Source organism: Corticium candelabrum, chromosome 20 (assembly GCF_963422355.1).
Source record: "Corticium candelabrum chromosome 20, ooCorCand1.1, whole genome shotgun sequence".
NCBI classification, from domain to species: Eukaryota; Metazoa; Porifera; class Homoscleromorpha; order Homosclerophorida; family Plakinidae; genus Corticium; species Corticium candelabrum.
The window spans coordinates 3,933,891-3,955,105 of record NC_085104.1 but is presented as its reverse complement, the minus strand read 5'-3'; the positions used below and the strand labels follow the sequence as shown (position 1 = coordinate 3,955,105).

Below are 21,215 nucleotides of genomic sequence, written 5' to 3'. Positions count from 1 at the left end.
AACACACGCATCCAAACGATTCGCTGGTCGCTAGACGTAGTGCACAAGAAGCTGTTGTACTCGAGCCTGTCTTACCACTGTGCTCTCCTCTCTCAGTGAGCTTTCTGTAGAAGAATACCAGCAGTGTGATACTTTGGCTCCATCGCGATCGAAGAAACAAACAAGAACGATCTTGACGGAACAGAGATGATAGCTGGCGAGAAGCCGAACAATAATAGCACTTTTGTTAGAACTAATTGACACCTTTGACGGCTAGACACTTGTTTTCTTAATTACCTAAATGCTTAAGGAACTTTGCATATCAAAGGAAATAATCAGGAAGTAACTCAAATGTGATTTAGAGTCAACCAATCATCATTTGCAAAATAGATCAGGTGACAAGCTAGCTTGTCACGTGACATAATGAGTTACTAGGCCCCTTTTTGCTTTTCGGAGAGAACGTCAAGTGATACAGTTCCGTTGCTATCCTACTGCGGTCGGACCACCGAAAGCAAAGGGAGGCTTAGTGTCGAGGCTAGGATCTCATGACATTTTCAAAATCCAATGATGTGTTTGCGTAATGCAATGCAAGCTTTCCATCTCATTATTGAACTCGCCAAAAACGATCCTGGGCTGTTAGACTATCATTTAGCATCGCATTTTGATAAGTACTTTCGAAATCATTTAGTGTCGTTTTGAGTCAGCACTCTGTGTGTTCTGGAAGTTCGAGGCTAGCACTCACGTACACACACACACACACACACACACACACACACACACACACACACACACACACACACACGCACACACACACAGACACACACACAAACACACAAACAACCACACACACACACACTTTCTCATACACACACAAACACACACAAACACACACTCTCAGACACACTTTCTCTCTCTCTCTCTCTCTAACACACACACACACACACACACACACACACACACACACACACACACACACACACACACACACACACACACACACACACACACATCTTCACTGAGAGCTGAAGAATTTCTCAGAAACACACCTGCATGCATAGCAAATTTTGCAGCTGGATTGCAAACCTTTTCTTAAAATCTATTTTTCAACACAGATGATTTTAGTAGATATGGAATACAGAGACGAGAATATGTAAACCAGCTGCCAATAACGTCCAAAAATAAAATAGTTATTTTGGAAAACCAATAATATTTAGCAACAAATGAGTCATCTTTATACTTAACCTTAATGGATACCTTCCTTTCTGTCGAATGTGGTATGTTTGCTTTGTTGCCTTTTTAATGCAATGACTTCATCTGTGCTTGATAGTCTTAGGGAATATATCTGAGCTCCATGGCTGAGCACTAGGTTCATCTAGCTGCACATTGGATCCAGTTCCAGGTTTCTATCCATGATTTTTGGAAGGCGTACGTAGAGGTATAGGCGGGAAACACGAGTCTAGCACGTGGACGTGGCATGTACGTGTCTGTGCTAATTTCTGAAAAAATATTTACAGCATGTACGTGTTGTTTGGGGCAGTAGCCTTTCAAAACACTGAGTGACAAACTGATAGCAGTGTATGGATTACATTCTTAAAGTAATTAAGCTGTTTCTCATTACCAAATTAATGATAAAAACTAGACACTCGTGATTGAGAAGTCTCCACCTTCTTCCTCATTATCAGTCCCTTGAAATAGACGTTTGGACTGGTAATCAACGGACTAAAGTCAATTTCAGATCTAATCACCTCTGGCTTTGGGAGTGGCTTGGATACCTAACACTTTATACCGGATGCCCTATTGTTGTAGCAGTGTCTCATTATCTATGTCCCAATAACTTACCAGTAAACTACGCAAAAGCCGACGGTACTGTAGAAAGTGATAGAGAGTCCTAGTGGCTTTACCTAGCACGCAGATAACATTCTCAAACTGTTTCTAGTTACCATTTAGGACGCAGATAACATACCAAACTTATTACAGTAGATATTTAATTAGAACGGTACATGATTAACAAGACTCCAACTTCTATCTCATTGTTTTACCAGAAGCATCTCATAACTCGATATATCTGGTGTAAATCACAGTTGAATAAAGCAAACGTAGACCTTTCCAATACCCATATAAATTAAATCAGTTTTAGGGTTACTTGGCCGTCAGAAATCCACCTTCGATTGTCACTGCAGAGGTGACTTTCATTCTGAAAATTGATTTTAGTCCCTCCCTTTTGTCTTTACTGCACGTTTGCAGCTTTAGAGTACACTGCATTACCTACTACTTGGGTAGCCAGTATTGGAGGCGTAGCGGTCCGCTCTGAACGCGTAAGGGGTATGTGGAAGGCGTAAGAAGCCCTATGCCTTATCATGGCTGGCTATAGAACATTGAGCTCCTGTGTCAAACATTATGATGTCAGGTTGACTGTCTAGTAGGATATCTATCTATTTTTTCTCTCTTGTGATATATTTTCAATTCACATAAGCAGTCAGACCACACAGAGACAATGCTGGCATGCAGTCAAACAGTCCCTCATCTAGACTTGCATGCTATTCAAAGGTAATCACTTCAGTCAGTGATGGTTCTTTTACAGTAACAGGTATGAATATCGTTACTATAAAGCAATGGTATACCAAGCCTCAACAAAACCGACAAGTTAAATTTTCAAGAATGTATTTACAAAATTTTTAATGATGGAATAACCATAAACTTGCCATTTGCCCTTTGCCATTTGCAGATAAAAATTTTTCCTTGTCTCTGGGCAATGTATTATTTTATAGAAGGCTTGAAGCCGTTTGCTTTAGTCATATCTGCCAATAATTTCTTTCTTTAATTTTTTGCTTGGAAAGAAATGGCATGGATATATCATTTGAAATGCGGTCAACATGGAGTTGAGAGTGTGGCCTGGTAAACCCACAGGCTGCAAAGCTGATAATTTGTTGTACTATTAGGGTTTATTCGGACAGCGAACTGGTAGCTCGTGTAGTGAATGAGCCCTGAGAAATTGTTCTGACTGATGATAGTCAAATCTGCCATGCTTGAGTGGTATAGTTGCTTGGAGTCACACAGAGTCGTTTATTGAACAAAACAAATATTTTAAATTTTATCTAGTTTGAGAATCATCTAGATCGGCTGATGGTTTGACAAGATCAGGAAGGACTGAACACGCTAAATGATTGTTTCTGAGAATGTTACACAATCTAAGCTAAAGCATAGCACCGTTGGGCATTATCCAAATCTGTCAACTTGTCACATAGGTCAGTTCATGAGTTGCTGACTCCAGACAGACATCTTCAACAAACTTAGGGTTTGCTATTGGGATGCCCAATGTCCTTGTTCCAACATTTGTAATTGGAATGGTCATAGGATAAGTATAGTGAACCTCCAAATTAGAACTGTGTTTCGGACTGTCTGTCTGTCTGTCTGTCTGTCTGTCTGTCTGTCAAAAACATCTATTGGTAAACATCAACGCCATTACAGTCAACGCTAAATCACTATCTATGAGTCCAAGAAAAATGACCCTTAGGGTCATGAAATGACTGTCTGTCTGTTCGTCTGTCTGTCTGTTTATCTGTCTGTCTGTCTGTTAATGCAAACATTTGCATATTACAACTGCTAGTACAGAATAAATTATGTCCAGCAACCTTAGGTCGCTAAAAGCAAAATAATTAATAAACTGGCTATAATTTGTAGTAAAAGTCTAAATCTCATTTACGACTTCTAGCAAGCCTACACGGTTTACTTGTCAGCACCCATGCATTACATCGCTGAAGAGCGACAGAAAAATCTCGACGCCAGAGAGACTTGAATTACGTGCTGTTGTTGATGGCTTGCTCACTTGATGGCGTGCTCTCGCCATCTCCCATAATGTTCAACTAGAGGTGTAGAGTTTGAGCCATTTACAAATATGTCTGCTTTCTTTCCATAGTTCTACAATGTACCATTTCTATCATTCCTGCCGCTTCTACGTCAATCTTTCTGCCTGTCTGTGATCTACTTCAATATTAATACTCTACACTGAATATCAGTAAAAGGCACCACAGATAATGATTGAGTTCTCGACCCATGGGTAGAGTTACAAAAAACAAAGTTGTAGTGAATAATCTGTCTATCTGCTTGACTGTCTTTGTACCTATCTTTGTACCTCTTTGTCTGTCTGTCTATGTACCTGCCTGTCGGTTTGTCTATCAATACATTCTTTAGACGTCATAGCTTATACATAAATGCAAATATATATTACAAAGATGTATGTGCACTTTCTGTCTGTCTCTTTGTCTTTTAGCTGTCTTAATGTCTGTTTGTCAATACATATATTTTTATATACCATCTATAACACCATAGCAATAGCTAATCTATGTGTCCATTACATCTACTACATACACGAGAACTGACAAAACTACACTATACACTAGATACTTACTAAATACAGGTGCACAGACACCTGCCTGTCTGTTTAGCAGTCTTTTTGTTTCTTTGTTTGTCTGTTAGGTGTATGTTTTTTGGTCTGTCTGTCTGTCCGTTTACTTGTCTTTCAGTCAATACATTTTATGCTTCAATGCTAATACATATGATAAAACGTAAAAGGCATATGTGCACCATTTGTCTGATTGTCTCTGTCTTTCTCGATATATTATCGCAAAAGTTTGTCTCTGTCTCCCTCTCTTATCTATTTTTACCTGATCTTTGTAATTGGTATAGAAGAAAACTTGCATTAGCTATCTAGAGAGATGCAATATTTAAATTGAACTAAACAATATTTATGGAATTTGGAGATTTTAATTAGTAACAGTTTGGAGTATAATAAGCCAGCTTGTGTTTCTTTGTCTGTTTGGTCTGTCTGCTAAACTGTCGGTTAATTTGTCTCTCTAGTATTGTGAAATGGTAATGAGCAGTAGCGATTTCTATTCACTATTTAGATTGGCATACGGTTTACATCAAATGAGATCAAGCAGTTTTCAAAAGTCAGATTTCTTCAGCTTTCCACTTGGTCATTCTATGCAGCGTCATGCCATTTGATCACGACATATTATTAGGGCAATCTGCACTGCGCTGTTACAAGTTCTTCAGTCTGAGTAAATGAAAGCAGCATTTAATAGAAAGGACTTTGGAGGCAACAGCCGAGATCGAGTCAGGAAATCGTTAGAATTGCCAAACTGTGTTGGTGCCATTGATGCAAAGCACATCACCATACAAGCTCTTGTTTGTCGGGGATCTTCTTATTCTATTTGAAGGAAGAACGCTTATTTTTTATACTGACAGTATGTGATGCACATTAAAGTTTACTATTGTCCTCAATGGAAATTTGTTGTCATTGTGACGGTAGCATCTTCTCCCATTCAGAGTTTGGCAGGGCACTGAAAGCTGGTGATCTTGTTTAATAGAATCACATACAATTCTATCGCGTGCTGTTATTGACGTGCCTTTAGCGTATGTGAGAGTTGAAGCATATTTATAGAAGAATGCTTTGTCCGCATCTTGGCAGAAATCTGGCACATCATGAGACTTGTTTTGACGATTACCCGAGTCATACCAGGAGAGTCATCGAGTACAGTTTTGGGATACTGGCTTCAACGTAACATTTCTTCAGAAGGCTAGTCATCACATTCACAGAAACGCTGTGAATTTTATCAAAGCGCCTCTAGCTTTACACAATTACCAGCGACTCACTTAATCATCGAAACTACGTACCATATGCACAATATGGAGTAATAGGATAAGTCTATCATACTGTCTTTCACCAGCTAATGTTCCGATATAATAGAAATTATACGCTGTGTGTTTAGTTGCCATCACTTGGGTAAGCATCACATTTTATTAGCTAGCTGGTGTCTAATTCTGTTTACGCACTATTTATCTAAAATATGAATAGACCTAAAGGTCTTTCTGCCTTAGATGTCTTCTCTGTTTCTTTAGCTGTCTGTCTGTTTGTCAGTCATTTTCTGTCTGTCTGTTTATCTGTCTTTTTCTTTCTGTCTCTTTGTCTGCTTATTCCGTCTTTCAACCTTTTTTCTTAGAAAACGTTCAACTTCGTCACCTATTCATGGTTATTTAGATAGATTTTTTACTTTTAACATTCAAGGCCAATTTTATTACTCTAACTATGATTTAGTTGTTTACAAGAACTGGTTTGCTTTAACAAATCCCAGCATATGTTCAAGTAGAGAATAAAGTATCTGTCTGCCTGTCTGTCTCACTGTCTATCTGTCCCATTGTCTGTTTGCTTGCCGTCCTATAAGTGTTTTTCTGTGTTTTGTCTGTCGGGCTGTCTGTACTTTTGCCTGTTTACTTCTCTGTGTCTGTCTGCTTATAATTACAACCATGATGTTTGTAAATGTTATATTTATAGGTGTGAGGGTGTTTGTTTGTAAACCTTTTAAAACAATGCTTTTTCTAAACTGTAGGGCTATTCTGGCGAGAAAGGTAAAACTGGATTATCCGGGAAAAACGGAATTAAGGTAATATTTCTTTTCAGCTTTTGTATTAAACAAAGACTACGATAAAATGCTTAGGGCGACACTGGTTCAATAGGATCACCCGGTCCAAGAGGCCCCGTAGTAAGTTAAAATTCAAGAGAAAATATTTAGTTTGCTAATGTAATGTGTAAGGGTCCTCATGGTGCAACTGGTGAGACTGGAAAACAAGGAGTTTCGGGCCCACGAGGAGTAACTGGAGATACCGGACCGCAAGTAAAAATATTAAATACTTTTGACTACTACATTGAGTAATTATCAATTGTATTTGTTAGGGTCCAGTAGGTCCTCCTGGTTTGCCTGGTCTTAAAGGAGTCCAAGGAATAAAGGTTATTTTATGCACGTTGTGATGATGAAAGTTTGTGCGTGCATAGAGGCATCAATATAAAAATTATACTGTACCTTTCCGTGTTACTTGAAACGCTCAAAATTACTAGTTTATTGGCTGCACTTATAAAAAATTATGGGACAACCACAGTTAGTGATTGAAAGACAATGCAATTTAGACAGTACAAAGTTTATTGCAAAAAACAATCAACTATTGATTATTTTAATATGAAATAGATGTTGTAAATAGAGTGTATTGACATGAAAATATACTAAATTAATTACCTTTTCTTTTTATGTAATAGGGAGACAAAGGATACCAAGGATCACAAGGTTTAGCAGGTTTAGATGGAAAACCGGTATAATAAATAATGCCTTTGTTATTTCTGAATTATCAATTCTAATGTGTGATTATTCAAAGGGCCCGCCAGGACACCCTGGTCCGGATGGTCCTTCAGGAAAAAAAGGCATCAAGGTCTCTAGGAATTGCAAGCTACATGATTTTGCAGTGTTATTTATTAGCCTTATTTCCTAGGGTGCTCGAGGCTTTACAGGTCACAAAGGGGAACAAGGTGGTCAAGGAATACCAGGACCTACGGTAATGGAATAAAATCATTTAGCTATTTCATATTAGAATTTTATAATTCTTAAATTTTCTAGGTCGACGAGAACACAAGAAATTTAATGAGAAAGTGTTGTGACCCTCTAACTGGCTTTCAGTCAATAATCGCAGAAATTATAGAAAATGTTAGCAAAATTTGTAACTTAGATGTTGTAATTATTGACAGAAATTTTTTATTAGATAACTCAAATAAAATTTGATCTACTGGTAAATACATTACAAGAATATCTAAATTGATCTAGTTTTATTTAACTATGTTTATTCTTAGAATGGCTATGACAACCCAGCATTTCATGTAGGAGGAAATAGCGGCGGTGGTGGAAGTTATTCGTCTGGTAATATCTAACAGTAAAACTTAACATAGGTATATCATAGCGATATATTTATAAGTAATATTCAGTTTAATTTTGAGGAATTGGTAGGACTGTAAAAGTACACACACACACACACACACACACACACACACACACACACACACACACACACACACACACACACACACACACACACACTAAACAAATGGAAAATATAGGAGCGCAAAGGCATACCCGTATAACACACGTCAGTGATAGAGTTAGTTCGTGATGGATAAAGTATTTTTAACAGACGGAAAGCGTCGCTGTGTGCATCCGCTGCCAATATGAAAATTAGTGTTGAGGTAATTATAAATAACATTAAGAAACGATGATTATTGCATAGAATACAAAATTCAACTTTTCCCATAATATCAACAAGTATACTTACCTTGTTATCTTTGTTATTATTATTGATTTTACTTGATATCATAAGCGCGCTCGCGGGTGTGTGATTTGTTACATCTCCACCATCTGCATGTTTCAGTTTTACGTGGGACCTAGTTTGCCCACATCACAGTTGGCGGTGATTTGACATGAGATTCTAATTCCGACGTTATGAGATTGCAGCTCAGCGCCGCTAACGGATTTGCCTAGCTCACAAGAACTCACGGAGCTTTAGGCTGGAGTTGTGACTGTCCACTATTGCATTTCCTAACCCATTTTTTCGTGCGTGTATTGTATTATATGTACAAAATATAGTTAGACAATCATATTGACTCTTCGTTGTATATATTTGTATCCCTTGAACAAAAGATAAATATCAAGTTACAATATAATTAAGCATACCGAACTGAGCTATTGCATGTAGTTAATATGGTCGTTTACAAGCTTTTGTTCCTATAGGCTATATTTTATATTTACGTTACCATATCATAATTTTCGCATGGGTGAGCACAGGAACCTTGTAGGTAGGAACTCTATAAACAAGTTTGGTCTTTTCGTTGCGATTGACTCTAAGCACGCTGGTGGTAACCATATAAATTGTCTAAACGGGGTCAGAGTGAAATTGTTATGAGCATTCTTGTTCGGCTCTATACACACAGACATATGTAATTATCGTATACATATAACAACAGCTACGCACAGTTCGCCGGCTAACAATCTGAGTTAGATTTTACTTGAGCAATACTCGGTTATATGCACGTTCAGGAAAAGACAGCTCGTAACTAAATGTATTTATATGGCTACCGGTATAGAGTGGTGAGTAACAATGGCACGTATAAAGTGTGGGTCTAAGACTGCTTGATTTTTTTATTGAGGGTCTCTTATTTCCAATGGGATGGATCATCATTTACTTCAAAGGAAGAATATGTCGCCTTATAAGATGACCATATATGGCACCATTACCTTGGATAAGGGTTATATTAATTACTATTTGCATTATTCAGAAATAATATTACTAAGAGAACGAAAACTTAATTTAAAAGTTAGTATTTTAGTTTCTTTAGCATATAATTATCAGAGATTTCATCAATTAGACTGGACAAAATAGTAAAGTAACTTCATTGAATTTCTCATTGTTTATTTTAATATTTAATAACTTGCTTAATTGAGAAACAATAGAAATGATATTTCAGTGTCCATATAAAATCAAATATTAAATATTCAGAAAGACGAGCTACTCTACACATACGTTGCTAATGTAATATTAATCTTCACATGATGATAACTAAAATTTAAAGAAAATTTATTATTGTAAAAAGCACAAATTTGAACTGATTAACTGATTGCATAAATCTAGCACGTACTTTCATTGTTATCGAAATAAATATTGCTTTTATTCTTTACTGATACTTTTGCAATGATGTGCAGGATAAATAATGTGTAACATACGCATGTTGCATGATGAATATTTTTTGTTAAAAAACTTTGACTTTGTTTATCTATTAATGATACATCAGAAATCAAAATTTAATAAATAACTAATTTTAAAATTAGTAATTAAATGTTGCAGTTTTACTACTTTTTCTTACTCATTTACTAGCGGAATGAAATGTTGTTTATAGCATCCGCATATTCCAATCTCAACATGTACATTTAATGGAAAGCAGAAATTTACAATCAAATCAATTTTAAACTTAGAAGTGAAATAATGAAAAAGGAAAAATCATGAAATATGCAAAATAATGAGCAGCTGGTCGATGCGACGTTTTGAGTACTTTCATTTTTGCATGTTTATTAATTGTGTAAGTGGAGGTAAAAGGCCGTCGCTTTTAGACTACCGTGGCAACTTAGCATGACAACCCCGGACCAACTATAATTTAAGTATTTGTTATATGCATGATTACTCGGATTGCTAGCGCTAAAGTGGTGTGAGGTGTGTAGTATTTGATTTAATGTGAGTGTTACGTGATCCTGATCGTATTTGCATGAGGTTTCCCAAATTGGCCAAACAATATCCAGTTTGCAGTTGCGTTGCTAGGCTGGCGGCGATTTATAACAAAAATATGGCATTATAGCGGTACGATTAATTAGCACCCAATGATACAACAAACGCTATAACTAGCTGTTAACCATCTAACTACTAATATCTAACTACTAATGCAAATTAGATAATAAAAAGTGCTTAATATGCTGTTTGTTTTCTTTCTATTCGGGACAGGTCGAGTCACCCAGTGGTACAGTGGCAGTGGATATTCCTATTCTCCTTACGTTCGTGGAGGCATGCAATATAGCAATGGAATCGCTACTGTACCAAGAGACGGTCTCTATTATGTTTACGTTCAAATGAGGTTTAACAGCCGGTTAGGTTCCAGCTCCTACAAAGATGCGCAATTGTGCGTTGCAATCAACAACTCTTGTCAGTTTTACTTGTACACACAAACTCAAGACCCCAGCGATTGGTACACTCCCTATTCTGAACGATCTTTGCTACTCAAGAACAAAGATCAACTATCCGTGCTATTTAAAAGTAATGCTTATTATTATTTCGGTAGGCAGTACGCCTTCTTTGGCGCTTTTTTGATCTAACGGTTCATTGCACTCTTGAACGTTCTTGCTGTCCACGACAAGACATTCTTTGTCCAAACCGTTTATCATTGCTTTCTTATGATTAACTGTTGAATTTATTAGTGCGACATACAGTAATACTTACTGTATATTTAGTTTAGCCTTGCAGGGATTGTCGTAAAAATATAAATCTTGAAAATGTTGATTCGAAAATTACATTATTAATTAACTTAACTAAGCATATTCTTTGTAGTATAGTAAACTCTGTATCTTCCTTTTTACACTACTTTTCAAATGGCATTCAATGCGCTTTATCCCTTTTACACTTAATGCTTGCAATGCCCATTGCGTTTCAAACTTAATTAATTTCAATTCGGATTCGCTCAATCCACTCGCGGAGGTGGTTTCAACGCTCTTTGATTGTTGCACGTAGCACCACGCCCACTCACGTGCTTTCGTATCGTTTAGCGGAATTGATAATCGTGAAACTAAGCGATAGCTGTTGAATGGTTTAGTGCAGGCTACGACAGCTTCTTGTTAATTCGTGTGCTAAAAGCATAATATTTAGAATTAACTAAACGGGTGTTGAGAGAAATAGACTTTCACGAATATTTTCTTTGTTATGAGACGGAAGAACAATTGATGAGAAGGTAGCTGAAAGCCTTCGCTTACTAGCTCATGACTTTAGGTGGAAGTACTGCAAATTTAAATAACGAATTTGACCAAAATCTGTAGAATTTCCTTACGATAAACGTAGATTCTAAAAGACATCGAACTTCAGCAGGGACTGATAAATTGGCACATTTGCCGGGGGCATCCGAATAATTATTATCTGTTCCAGATAAATCCTCGCAGACCAGATCATGTCATGCGTGGCTGCACTCACCTGGGTAGGTCGTCACCTCTCCCTCACTGAATTAGCTCTCCCGGTTGATTCCTTACTGACCAGAACATGGTATTCAGTTTATATACCTAGGGTTCTTCTACCACCAAAGAAGAACAATTGCATTGCGGTATGGAAAGCGTCAAATTGGAGTCCCAGAACACCATTCTAGAATTACATTGTCGGGGGGGGGGGGGGGGGTGGCACGTGGCCAAGTGGTCCATCCCTTATCCACCAATGTTGAGGGCGCGTCTTTGACGTCATTAGGCTGAATGAATTAATTGGTTTTTCTAATTTGAATGGCTCAATGCGCACCTGTGCGAAGTATGAATACGCTTTGAATGCGCAGGAATTAGCAATATAACATTACACTAAAAGTTTAAATACTTAAAGATAATTCATCTGCGTTCAGCAACGCTTGCATGGTTATTCACTATCGACGCGCAGTTTACAGATATCGACTACTGCGCATCGATCGTTCAGTGCGTGGAACTCGATCGTGCAATGTAACAATCAAGTAATCCTGCATGCACTGTCATGTGTTTCCTGACTATCTATGGTAATCGATCGTGCAGTACAGACTTGATGACATTAATTAAAAAATTACTGAACGATACACAACACGCGATACGAGGCCTTATAAAGTCAAAACTTTTTATGAGCTCAGGGCTGCTATTATCTCTCTAAACGATGTATCTTGAGCGTCACTTTACTGCTACTGCATATCCGTTGCTCAGCATAGGTCACGAATATGCTTCGCTCTGTTTGAGTTATGGCGAAAACTTGATTATCTTATTTGAGTTAATATATTATCATGCCGAGGAATCGACGTACCTCAGACGTATTCGTTAATTGGACGCTCCCTTACTTGTTTAGATATAGCGATGAGATTTGAATCTGGTCTGATATTGTACGTGTATGTTTTCCGCGATGTCTAAACGCTCGCGTCCACTCAGTGACGTCTTGAGTGGCTGTCAATGACATACTCATAGCTTGATTTGAAGCGGACAAATTTACAAGTAAATTTCTTTGCTAGAGTATCTAACACATGCATGTGTGAGCATATACACAACAAAGTGCTTCGTTTGCGTTCTGCGTTGCGAAGGTGCACAAATCGGTTTCTTTATATATATATTTATATATAAACCGGATTTACGGCTGGCATTGCCACGAGAATTGTTATAGCCGTCAATTGCTGAAGGGAAAAGAGAACAGGAGGTATTCATCTTTTGAGACTGTGCCACTGTGGCTTTTGCCACTCTGCCTGTCTGCGTCAGTCCTTATTCTGGTGAGGGAACCCCATTTGAGTTTTTTCTTTGGCTTTATTGTTGTGTGAGCAATTTTGAATTATTCGTATTCCTATTTTCCGCACTTTGTCCGTTGGAGTATAAAGGTCTACGGGAACAAGGAGTTTGCCGCATCATCACCCTTCTTCCAGCGTTCTGCATGTTCTGGTTACATTTGTACTGATTTAACGGCTTTGGCTGTTCGTGACGACACTGCTTATTTCTTGCTGCCTCAGTTGTCCTCAAGCGGGACAGTTGATCGAGTTCCTGAAGCTTGTCGCATCTTGAACACATACCCGTCGCTGTCCAGGTTACTTTGCTCATTTGGTTTGCTTCCTCTGATTTCTCTTTCTTGGATTCTTTTCTTTTTACATCTGGTAACTGCAATCGTATGAAATATTGGATGTTGCCGCACTTTCACCCCTTCTTCAGCGCTCTTCAATTTGTCATCATTTGCATTGTTCAGGTTCAACCTTACTTCTGTTCTTTTGATGTGGAGACTTCTTTCTGTATTTGTGGCAAATGGTGTAATTGCGCAAGATCTTGCAGTTTGTCGCAAAATTACCCTTCTTTCTGCGCTCTTCAGGCCATCTTCTTCTGGTTCATTCACTTGCTGTTTGTTCTCCGGTATATACTTCTTCATTCTCATGTCGTTTCTAGCAGATGAACTCAGACTGGAATCTGGAGCATGCCGCAATTCAACCCTATTTGAGAGCTCTTCAGGCGTCTCTGTTTATCTGCTGTAAAATTCTATAAGTATTATCTGCTTTATAGTGCTAGTCTTTGTTTCTTCTATTTGTATTGTACGCGAACAGTACTTCTATACGTACTTGTCGACATTGCTATTGTAGGCCACTGTCAAGCGTTTGCAAGTAGACCCGTAGCTGTGATGAATGGCAGAGCTCAGAAATGCCACTTGCACGCCTGTGCAAGCCAACACAGCTTCTCATTTGAAGCTGCAATGGACCCTACGGCTCTACTGTAATGCATGACAGAGAATATGCAGCGAAACCCCACGCAACATAGCTAATCTTTCCCTTGGGTTTTAACGGTTCTTGATGAAAGAACCCACTTAATTAACCATATATAGTGGGGAAATGTGAATTCCAATCTGAGCAAAGAACTGATGCGTGCATGTGCGGTATACCTCTACGTTAATTAACTTATGAAAGTTGCTACATCAAAATGATGTAGTAGGAAATGACCTCCTCTGATATTTCGTCGCAAAATCAACTTGGCAGCAGAGCATGAATCATGAAATAGTTGCAGATTACGAAAACCCACTGAAACCTTCGAAACACAAGCATAACCCAATGCAGTTGTTAGTTGTTTTCAACTGACCTAACAGCGCGCAAATAAATTTTATTTAAGTCGGTAAGCTGCAGTAAAGCGAAAGAAATCAAGTCTTCCACACGGTGGGCGCGAGTAAAGCATTAGAATTCCGAGGCATACCAGGAGTGTAAATTGCAAACATTTCAGTATTATTCAAACTCCACCATATAGAGGAATGCACTTTCTTTATTTCTTTGCCTATCTTCAGTATTTGGAAGAAAGAAATGTTGCAAAATTTGTTTGCCATGTCATTTACCATCCTGGGTGCACTTGTGATCCAAGGTCGCCTACCAACAAAATTGATAGTGTTTACTTTCTCACTTAGCGGAGCGTAGACTAGAAATTAGCAAGTCTAGAGCCTAAGCTACAAGCGTGGGCCTCACAAGATGTGACCGTAAGCAGCAGCATCGAAATGAACCAATCGGCGTCAAGCTTGGAAAAGCGTACCTGAATGGGAGTCTTCACTCTAGCCAATCACTATCACGCACTGTTTCAATTGCAAATACACGGGCACTTGGACTCAACCAGCTGTCTTTTTTTTGGCGGTTAGCTGTCGCGGCATCTGCAAGAAGATTATTTCTTCACCAATGGCTACCACAGCACAATCCAGCCATTTCGGCTACGTCCTAGTTGATGAGCTATATATAAGTGCAACATTGGAAAAAACTGATATCTCTTCTCTCTTCTTGTCTGTATTACTGCAGTTGCAACGTCTGCTTTCAATTAGAAAACGATCAAATCTTCAAGTATGCTGAATAGCTGAAGTCCTTAATGTGGTTCAACTGAAAGAAACCACAGCCGCTGTTAGTGATTCATCACATGGGCAAGAGAATCATCAGAACCCAAGTGAAAATGCAGATGAATGAAAAGGAATGCTACTGAACGTAAAAGAAAGCAGAAAGTGTCACTTGTGAAGAACATTTGTAAAGTCCATTTATGCTAGTTTAGAGTGCACGCGATAAAAGATTATTAGCACGTAAATTTGAAGGTGTGGCGATTAAATAAGGTAATTGAAATATAATAAAACATGCTTACAATCAGCTCAATGTCCACTTACTGTTTAAATTTGCATTAGCGGTTTCGTGGGTTTCACGAAATTTTGAATACTGCAGTCATTCACGGAACATGGAGAATTTGGGGTTTTCCAAATTCAGCTCTGTTAACGAATCATGAATTTTGAGTGGTTTCAGTGGGTTTTAGACAAATTAGAAAAACCCAGCTGGGGTAAATGGGTCATTAACCTTAGATGGGTTATGCAACTTTTCATAGCAGAAGGCTATACATAAGCCATGAAAAACACTGTGGTCTTCGCGGTATATTCCATGTGTATTGGACTGCATAAAGTACAGCACGCTAGCTAGCGAAGATCCCACGCTTTATACATTCCTAATACGCCCACAAAGTACACTTACATGCTTATCGCTGACAGCAAGTGGCGATACCGAACTAGAGGTAGAGGTAATGTCAGCCCATCTGGGGCTGCAATCCACACTGCATCTGGAGCGGGGCTAGTAGTAAGTTGGATTCGTTGACGTTGTGTCTATATTAGCGGGAGCGTCAGCGTTTGACACCTATCCAGCATAGCTTTTGCGCCGGCGTCGTGAGGCTCCGTCGACCGTCATCGTCGTACACATTGTAAAGCAAAGACTATGTACCTATATAGCTGAACTACTAATTGATCGAGCAAGTGCAGCGTGTGGTAATTTGGATGTGTTGTAGCTTACATCTCTAATTAGCTAATAAAGTGTCACTTTTGACACCATTCACACGTAATTAGAGACACGACGTATGACACGCCTACATCCAGTTGTGAGCATGCATGTGCTATAGTGTATAGCTAAACTTGAATACTCTTCTAGCACTCATGCACAATTTTCTACATTTTGATCGAAGAAACACTTACGCGTACGCCTTGAGGACCCTGATGGCCAACGTCCACCTACAATGACACAAAAATTAGGATAAACATCAAGACGGAAACTAGACAAACGATTAGTTAGTAAACTTTTCTCCCTTTTCCCCAATGCACATGCTGTTGTTGTCATTCGTATCGGTTGATGATACATTCAAAACGACGTTGTAAATCTAGTCATAAGCAAATACAAATGCAGTGTCCCTCTCTTCTTCTCCAACATATCAAACATTTGCTTAGCTGCAACAGCCACACAAACTCTAGATAATCTTTGTTTGCTTTCACACAAAAATATAGTCTGAACGCTGCAAAAACCTACACACAAAGTCTCTGAACTGATAGGAAGAAATTTCGAATTCACTTGATACAGATCAATGCCAGACTTTAGCAGAGAGAACGTTGAAGAGCAACTGAGCTGAAGAGTTACAAGACAAAGAGTGGCGTAATTGCAAAATGAATAGCAGTATTGTACTGCATGTCTGGTGAACTTGGCATGATGTTCCAACCAATATTGCATTAGAGAGCTAACCAATAACAATTTTTGGAAACTCATATTTACATAAATTACATCCTTGTGAGTGGGTGACGGTGGACGAAAGCGGAGGAGCTATCCTCATACAAAACAATTACTGATAAAATAGACTTTAGCACATTTAGCCTTACCCTTTTGAACTGAATTTCCGTTGTCACGGTTGAAGATGTCGTTGTGAGAACAGTTGAGAAAGGGAGGAGCTATGTGTGTGTGGAGTGATATTCGGTTTGCATTGCTTGCAATTGTAATCTGGCCAAAGAAAGTACACTTAGCTGAAATTGTCTTATACACAATCATTGCAGAGGCGAAGTGTGGCATGGGCTAAGACTTCGTTATAGCTCATCATTTGTAGGCGTGGCAATACAAATCGTGAACTATACATACGTGCGAGGACCAAAGCGGAGTATTCTGGCAGAGGGCCTAGCTTGGCCCGGAATAGATGAAAGGATTAACATTTAAATTATACAATTCCCGCGTTGTTGATTAGCCCGTTCTGAAAGCGTTTAGCAAATTAGTGAACACGAATTTGTTCCTTCGTTTTACGTCACATCTAGAACCCTACCCCGGACATAGTCAAACATCTTGCTTCGTTCGACGTCCCTAGTAAAATGCGACTCGCTCAGTGCATAATGTCCGAGGTCACGAACAGGCTTTTCAAATTTGGTGCAAATCCAGTGTGCCGTTCTAGAGAAATTCGAGATGGCGAGTTTGATGGGCAAGAAATTGCCCCGCCGCAAAGAACTCTGGAAGACGCGACACCTTCACTGTTGACTTTGATCAATTCGGCGTTCATTCACAGTTCGTCATGCAAACTTTGAGCAGAAACAGCATCCTTGCTACTACGGTCGCGTTCGTGGACTTTAAAAAGGGCCTCTTCAAATCGTCAATTAGTACAATTGAAATGTCAGGGGTTATAAAGCAAGTTAGGAGTGGTTGGGCCTAACGCGTGCTAGTAAGCGGAATAGAGCGCTAGCAGCACGGAAACTACTTCCCCCAAGGGGAACAGTAATGGTTACATTCATGTGCACAGTATTAATGGCCTCGATGCCCCAATGTACAGTGCTGATTTATTGAAACAATACAGTATTGTAAAATTGTTGATTACATAGACCAGGGCAAGCGATCATGTCTACTAACATTTCGGATAAACGAACTACAAATATATTACTTATTTAATCGTGGATACTTGAACAAGAAGTAGGGTCAATTATCGTCTGGTGAAAGTCAATTTTTCAAATTCAGGTCTGACTACACCGACCCGCTCATAGGCCTACGAAAGTGCGTTTACATTGTGGTGTAGAACATATAGACTTCATGAACAGTTTCAAAGACATTGGCCACGTAGTTTCTGCATGATTGATGTTACAGACAGACAGAAAGACAGTCAGACAAACACACAAACAGACAAACAGACAAATAGACAGACAAACAGACAGGCAGACACACCAGACATCTAGATATGTAGAGATACACCATCTCTTCTCATGTCTGGATATGTCAATGATTCTACCACAGCAGTAAACCAGAATCCAATAAAAGAGGCGTGTCCATAAAAGTAGGCGTAGCCCGTTTAATCGCGAAATTAAGTCTACCCATTCTAGGGGTCACTTAAACACACACGTTTGTGACAATATAGCTCTAGAACAACAGTAGATTAAAATCACATGACACAAACTACTCACGAACCTGCGTGTCCAAGATTATGTCTTGTAGATCGATCACTTTCTCGCCGCTCTGCAACAGAAAAGCTGAAGAAACAAAAAAAGCTATTCAGTGGCGTAATCATCTAAAGCAAACCTCTCAACAGACATGACTAACGTCTCAATTTGCCTTTTAGAAACGCGATGAAGGCGAATGACAGAGAAATGATCTCGAATGTCAGAGGATTTGTCTCTCAAATTTCACGCTCTGCAGTAGCAACAGTGCGATGAGCAGTAACATCACCCCGTAATTAGAGTAGCCAAAAAGAACTCCTCAGATCTGCGACTGAAGAGAGAAAGTCACTCGAGATCAGGTGACCGAGATTATGTCACTTGACTCATCCGTTTTCTTCGTTGTCTGCGAGAGTAGAGGTTGACAAGACCAAAAAACCATTTGCCCAAAGAAGCCATATAATGAGCCTATCGACAGAGATGACTTGTGTCTCAAATGGAGTTGTAGAAAGAAGATGGCAACGAGATATGATACTCTGTGACCGAGAATAGATGCGATCAATTTTCAAGTTCTGCAGCAGCAACGTTACGACAGATGCTGACGTGTATGGCGTGTGATACGTGCCAAAATAAGAATAATAGCCCATCAGGGGTAGGAGTTTTGTTCATCATGGGTAGGGGTTTTGTGCATCCGTTGTAGGGATTTTGTGCATCAGGGGTAGAGTTTTTGTGCATCAGGAGTAGATTTCTGCATCAGGAGTTTTGTGTATCGCATAATTGGTAGGAATTTTGTACATCATGAGAAGGGGTTTTGTGCATCATTGGTAGGGATTTTGTGCATCAGGGGTAGGGGTATTGTGCATTAGGAGTAGGCGTTTTGTGCATTAGGGAATAGAGTTTTGTGTATTGTGGGTAGAGGTTTTGTGCATCAATGGTAGGGGTTTTGTGCATTAGGGGTAGGAGTTTTGTGAATCAGAGGTAGAGGTTTGTGCATCAAGGGTAGGGGTTTTGTGCATCATGTGTAGGTGTTCTGTGTATCATTGGAAGGGGTTTTGTGCATCAGGGGTAGGGTCTTGTGCATCACGGGTAACGTTTTGTAAATCAGGAGTAGGGATTGGCTTTGATATTTCATAGCAAATTTCCCGCGTAAATGATACACGGGCACCTGTAATACGCTAATTTTATTTTCCGAGGCGCTTTAGCTAGAGATAGTGCTACAGCAGCTACAGTACTGTACTTGTCCATGAATCAGCAGGAGCGTATTAGAACGGCTGCTTCTTGTTGCTCAGATAATATTAAAGCAGACAACGTTTTGAATTTGTTCATTGGAACTGTTAATCAGTATTGTCTGCCATCAAGAGTTCGATGTGATCACGGTGGCGAGAAAGTTGCAGTTGCTCGATACATGTTCATCCTTCTCGAGGTTTGAATCGAGGCAGCATGCTAGTCGGAAAAAGTGTCCACACCCAGAGAATTGAAAAGTAGTGGCGAGATCTCTTTCTGGGAGTCACAGGATTGTACTACAAAATATTTTCACACTTGGATAACTGTAGGGTTCTTGATCCTGGTAATGACACTCACAGTTTTGCCTCCACTTTGTATGTCTGCCGAGAATAAACAAGCACATTGAAACTTGGCGGCAAGCTTGGGTTCAGCATGTACTCAGTGGTACTAAGCGTACACCAAATCAGCTATGGATTGAAGGTCTCACCAGTATGGCAAATTGCAGTCTGAGAGTGGCAGTGGAAAAATTTCAGGAAGATGTTAGTAGACAGTATAGTATGCTATTTTACAGTGTACTTACTCTACTCTGTCCTTCCTCTTTTCCAAATTGAATGTTGTCACTGACGATTATGGGATTGACTGGAATGGCCCAGTACCACACCAAGACGACCATAATATCAACATTCCTGAAACGTTATGTCCACTTTTGCCAGACCAAAAAATTAGGCTTATTGACACCATTGAACCAATAAGTGAGAGTGACTGTTTTGGAATAGACATTATTTGCTGACAATAAACTTTGTTACAACTTGCCTAAGTACGTAGTTAATTAAAGTTAGTCGAAGCAATACTTGTTATCAATAGATTATTGTCTGTACATTGCACAACCTAAAATTTTACGAGCTACAAACTATATACAATGATACTAGACTATGCAGTGATTTTTTTTAACTAGGCATCTATATACATACTGACGTGCATGTTTCACAGGCTGATACACTTGCAAATATTCAAATATTTGTACTCAAGCTGTAATTTTAGCATAATGAAGTTAGAGGTACACTGATGTTCTTCACGCACTAAACCCCTAGCTAAAACTACTTTTAAAATGATTAACAGAGGAAACCCTACCCCTGATGCACCAAAACCCTACCCCTGATGCACAAAACCCCTATCCCTGATGCACAAAACCAATACCCCTGATGCACAAAACCCTTACCCCTGATGCACAAAACGCTACCGCTGATGCACAAAACCCGTACAGCTGATGCAAAAATACCTACCCCTGATGCAAAAACCCATACCCTGATACACAAAACCCTGATGCACAAAACCCCTACTCCTGATGTAAAAAACATCTACCCCTGATGCAAAAATCCTCTACCCATGACGCAAAAAACCCTACCCCGGATGCAAAAAACCCCTACCCCTGATGCGTGATTATTCTTATTTGGCACGTATCACGCGCCATAGTGCAAGGGCTTAGCGTGGCATGGGCTAGACCTGGCTATAGCCCATCATTTGTAGGCTTCACCATAAAAATTGTGGTCTGTAAATAGATGCGAGGACCAAAACTGAGTATTTTAGCAGAGGGACCAGCTTTGCCAGGACTAGGATTCACATTTAATTAATTAATACAATAGCCGTTTGGTTGATTTGCCCGTTCTGTACACGTTTAGCAAAAAGAAATAACACGAATTTGT

The 21,215-nt window shown here is 39.2% G+C and overlaps 1 protein-coding gene across 1 annotated transcript in view; it reads left to right on the top strand.

Annotated features, from left to right (window-relative positions):
* LOC134196112 (collagen alpha-1(X) chain-like) overlaps positions 1 to 10,879 on the top strand; it is a 20,884-nt gene extending 10,005 nt beyond the window's left edge. Inside the window, exons 6-16 of the mRNA XM_062665191.1 lie at positions 6,369 to 6,422; positions 6,477 to 6,521; positions 6,573 to 6,653; positions 6,713 to 6,766; positions 7,070 to 7,123; positions 7,186 to 7,239; positions 7,300 to 7,362; positions 7,425 to 7,511; positions 7,567 to 7,593; positions 7,655 to 7,721; positions 10,345 to 10,879. Coding sequence (XP_062521175.1) covers positions 6,369 to 6,422; positions 6,477 to 6,521; positions 6,573 to 6,653; positions 6,713 to 6,766; positions 7,070 to 7,123; positions 7,186 to 7,239; positions 7,300 to 7,362; positions 7,425 to 7,511; positions 7,567 to 7,593; positions 7,655 to 7,721; positions 10,345 to 10,712 — 954 coding nt within the window. The 3' untranslated portion in view covers positions 10,713 to 10,879. The remainder of the gene's footprint in view (positions 1 to 6,368; positions 6,423 to 6,476; positions 6,522 to 6,572; positions 6,654 to 6,712; positions 6,767 to 7,069; positions 7,124 to 7,185; positions 7,240 to 7,299; positions 7,363 to 7,424; positions 7,512 to 7,566; positions 7,594 to 7,654; positions 7,722 to 10,344) is intronic.
* The last annotated feature ends 10,336 nt before the right edge of the window (positions 10,880 to 21,215 follow it).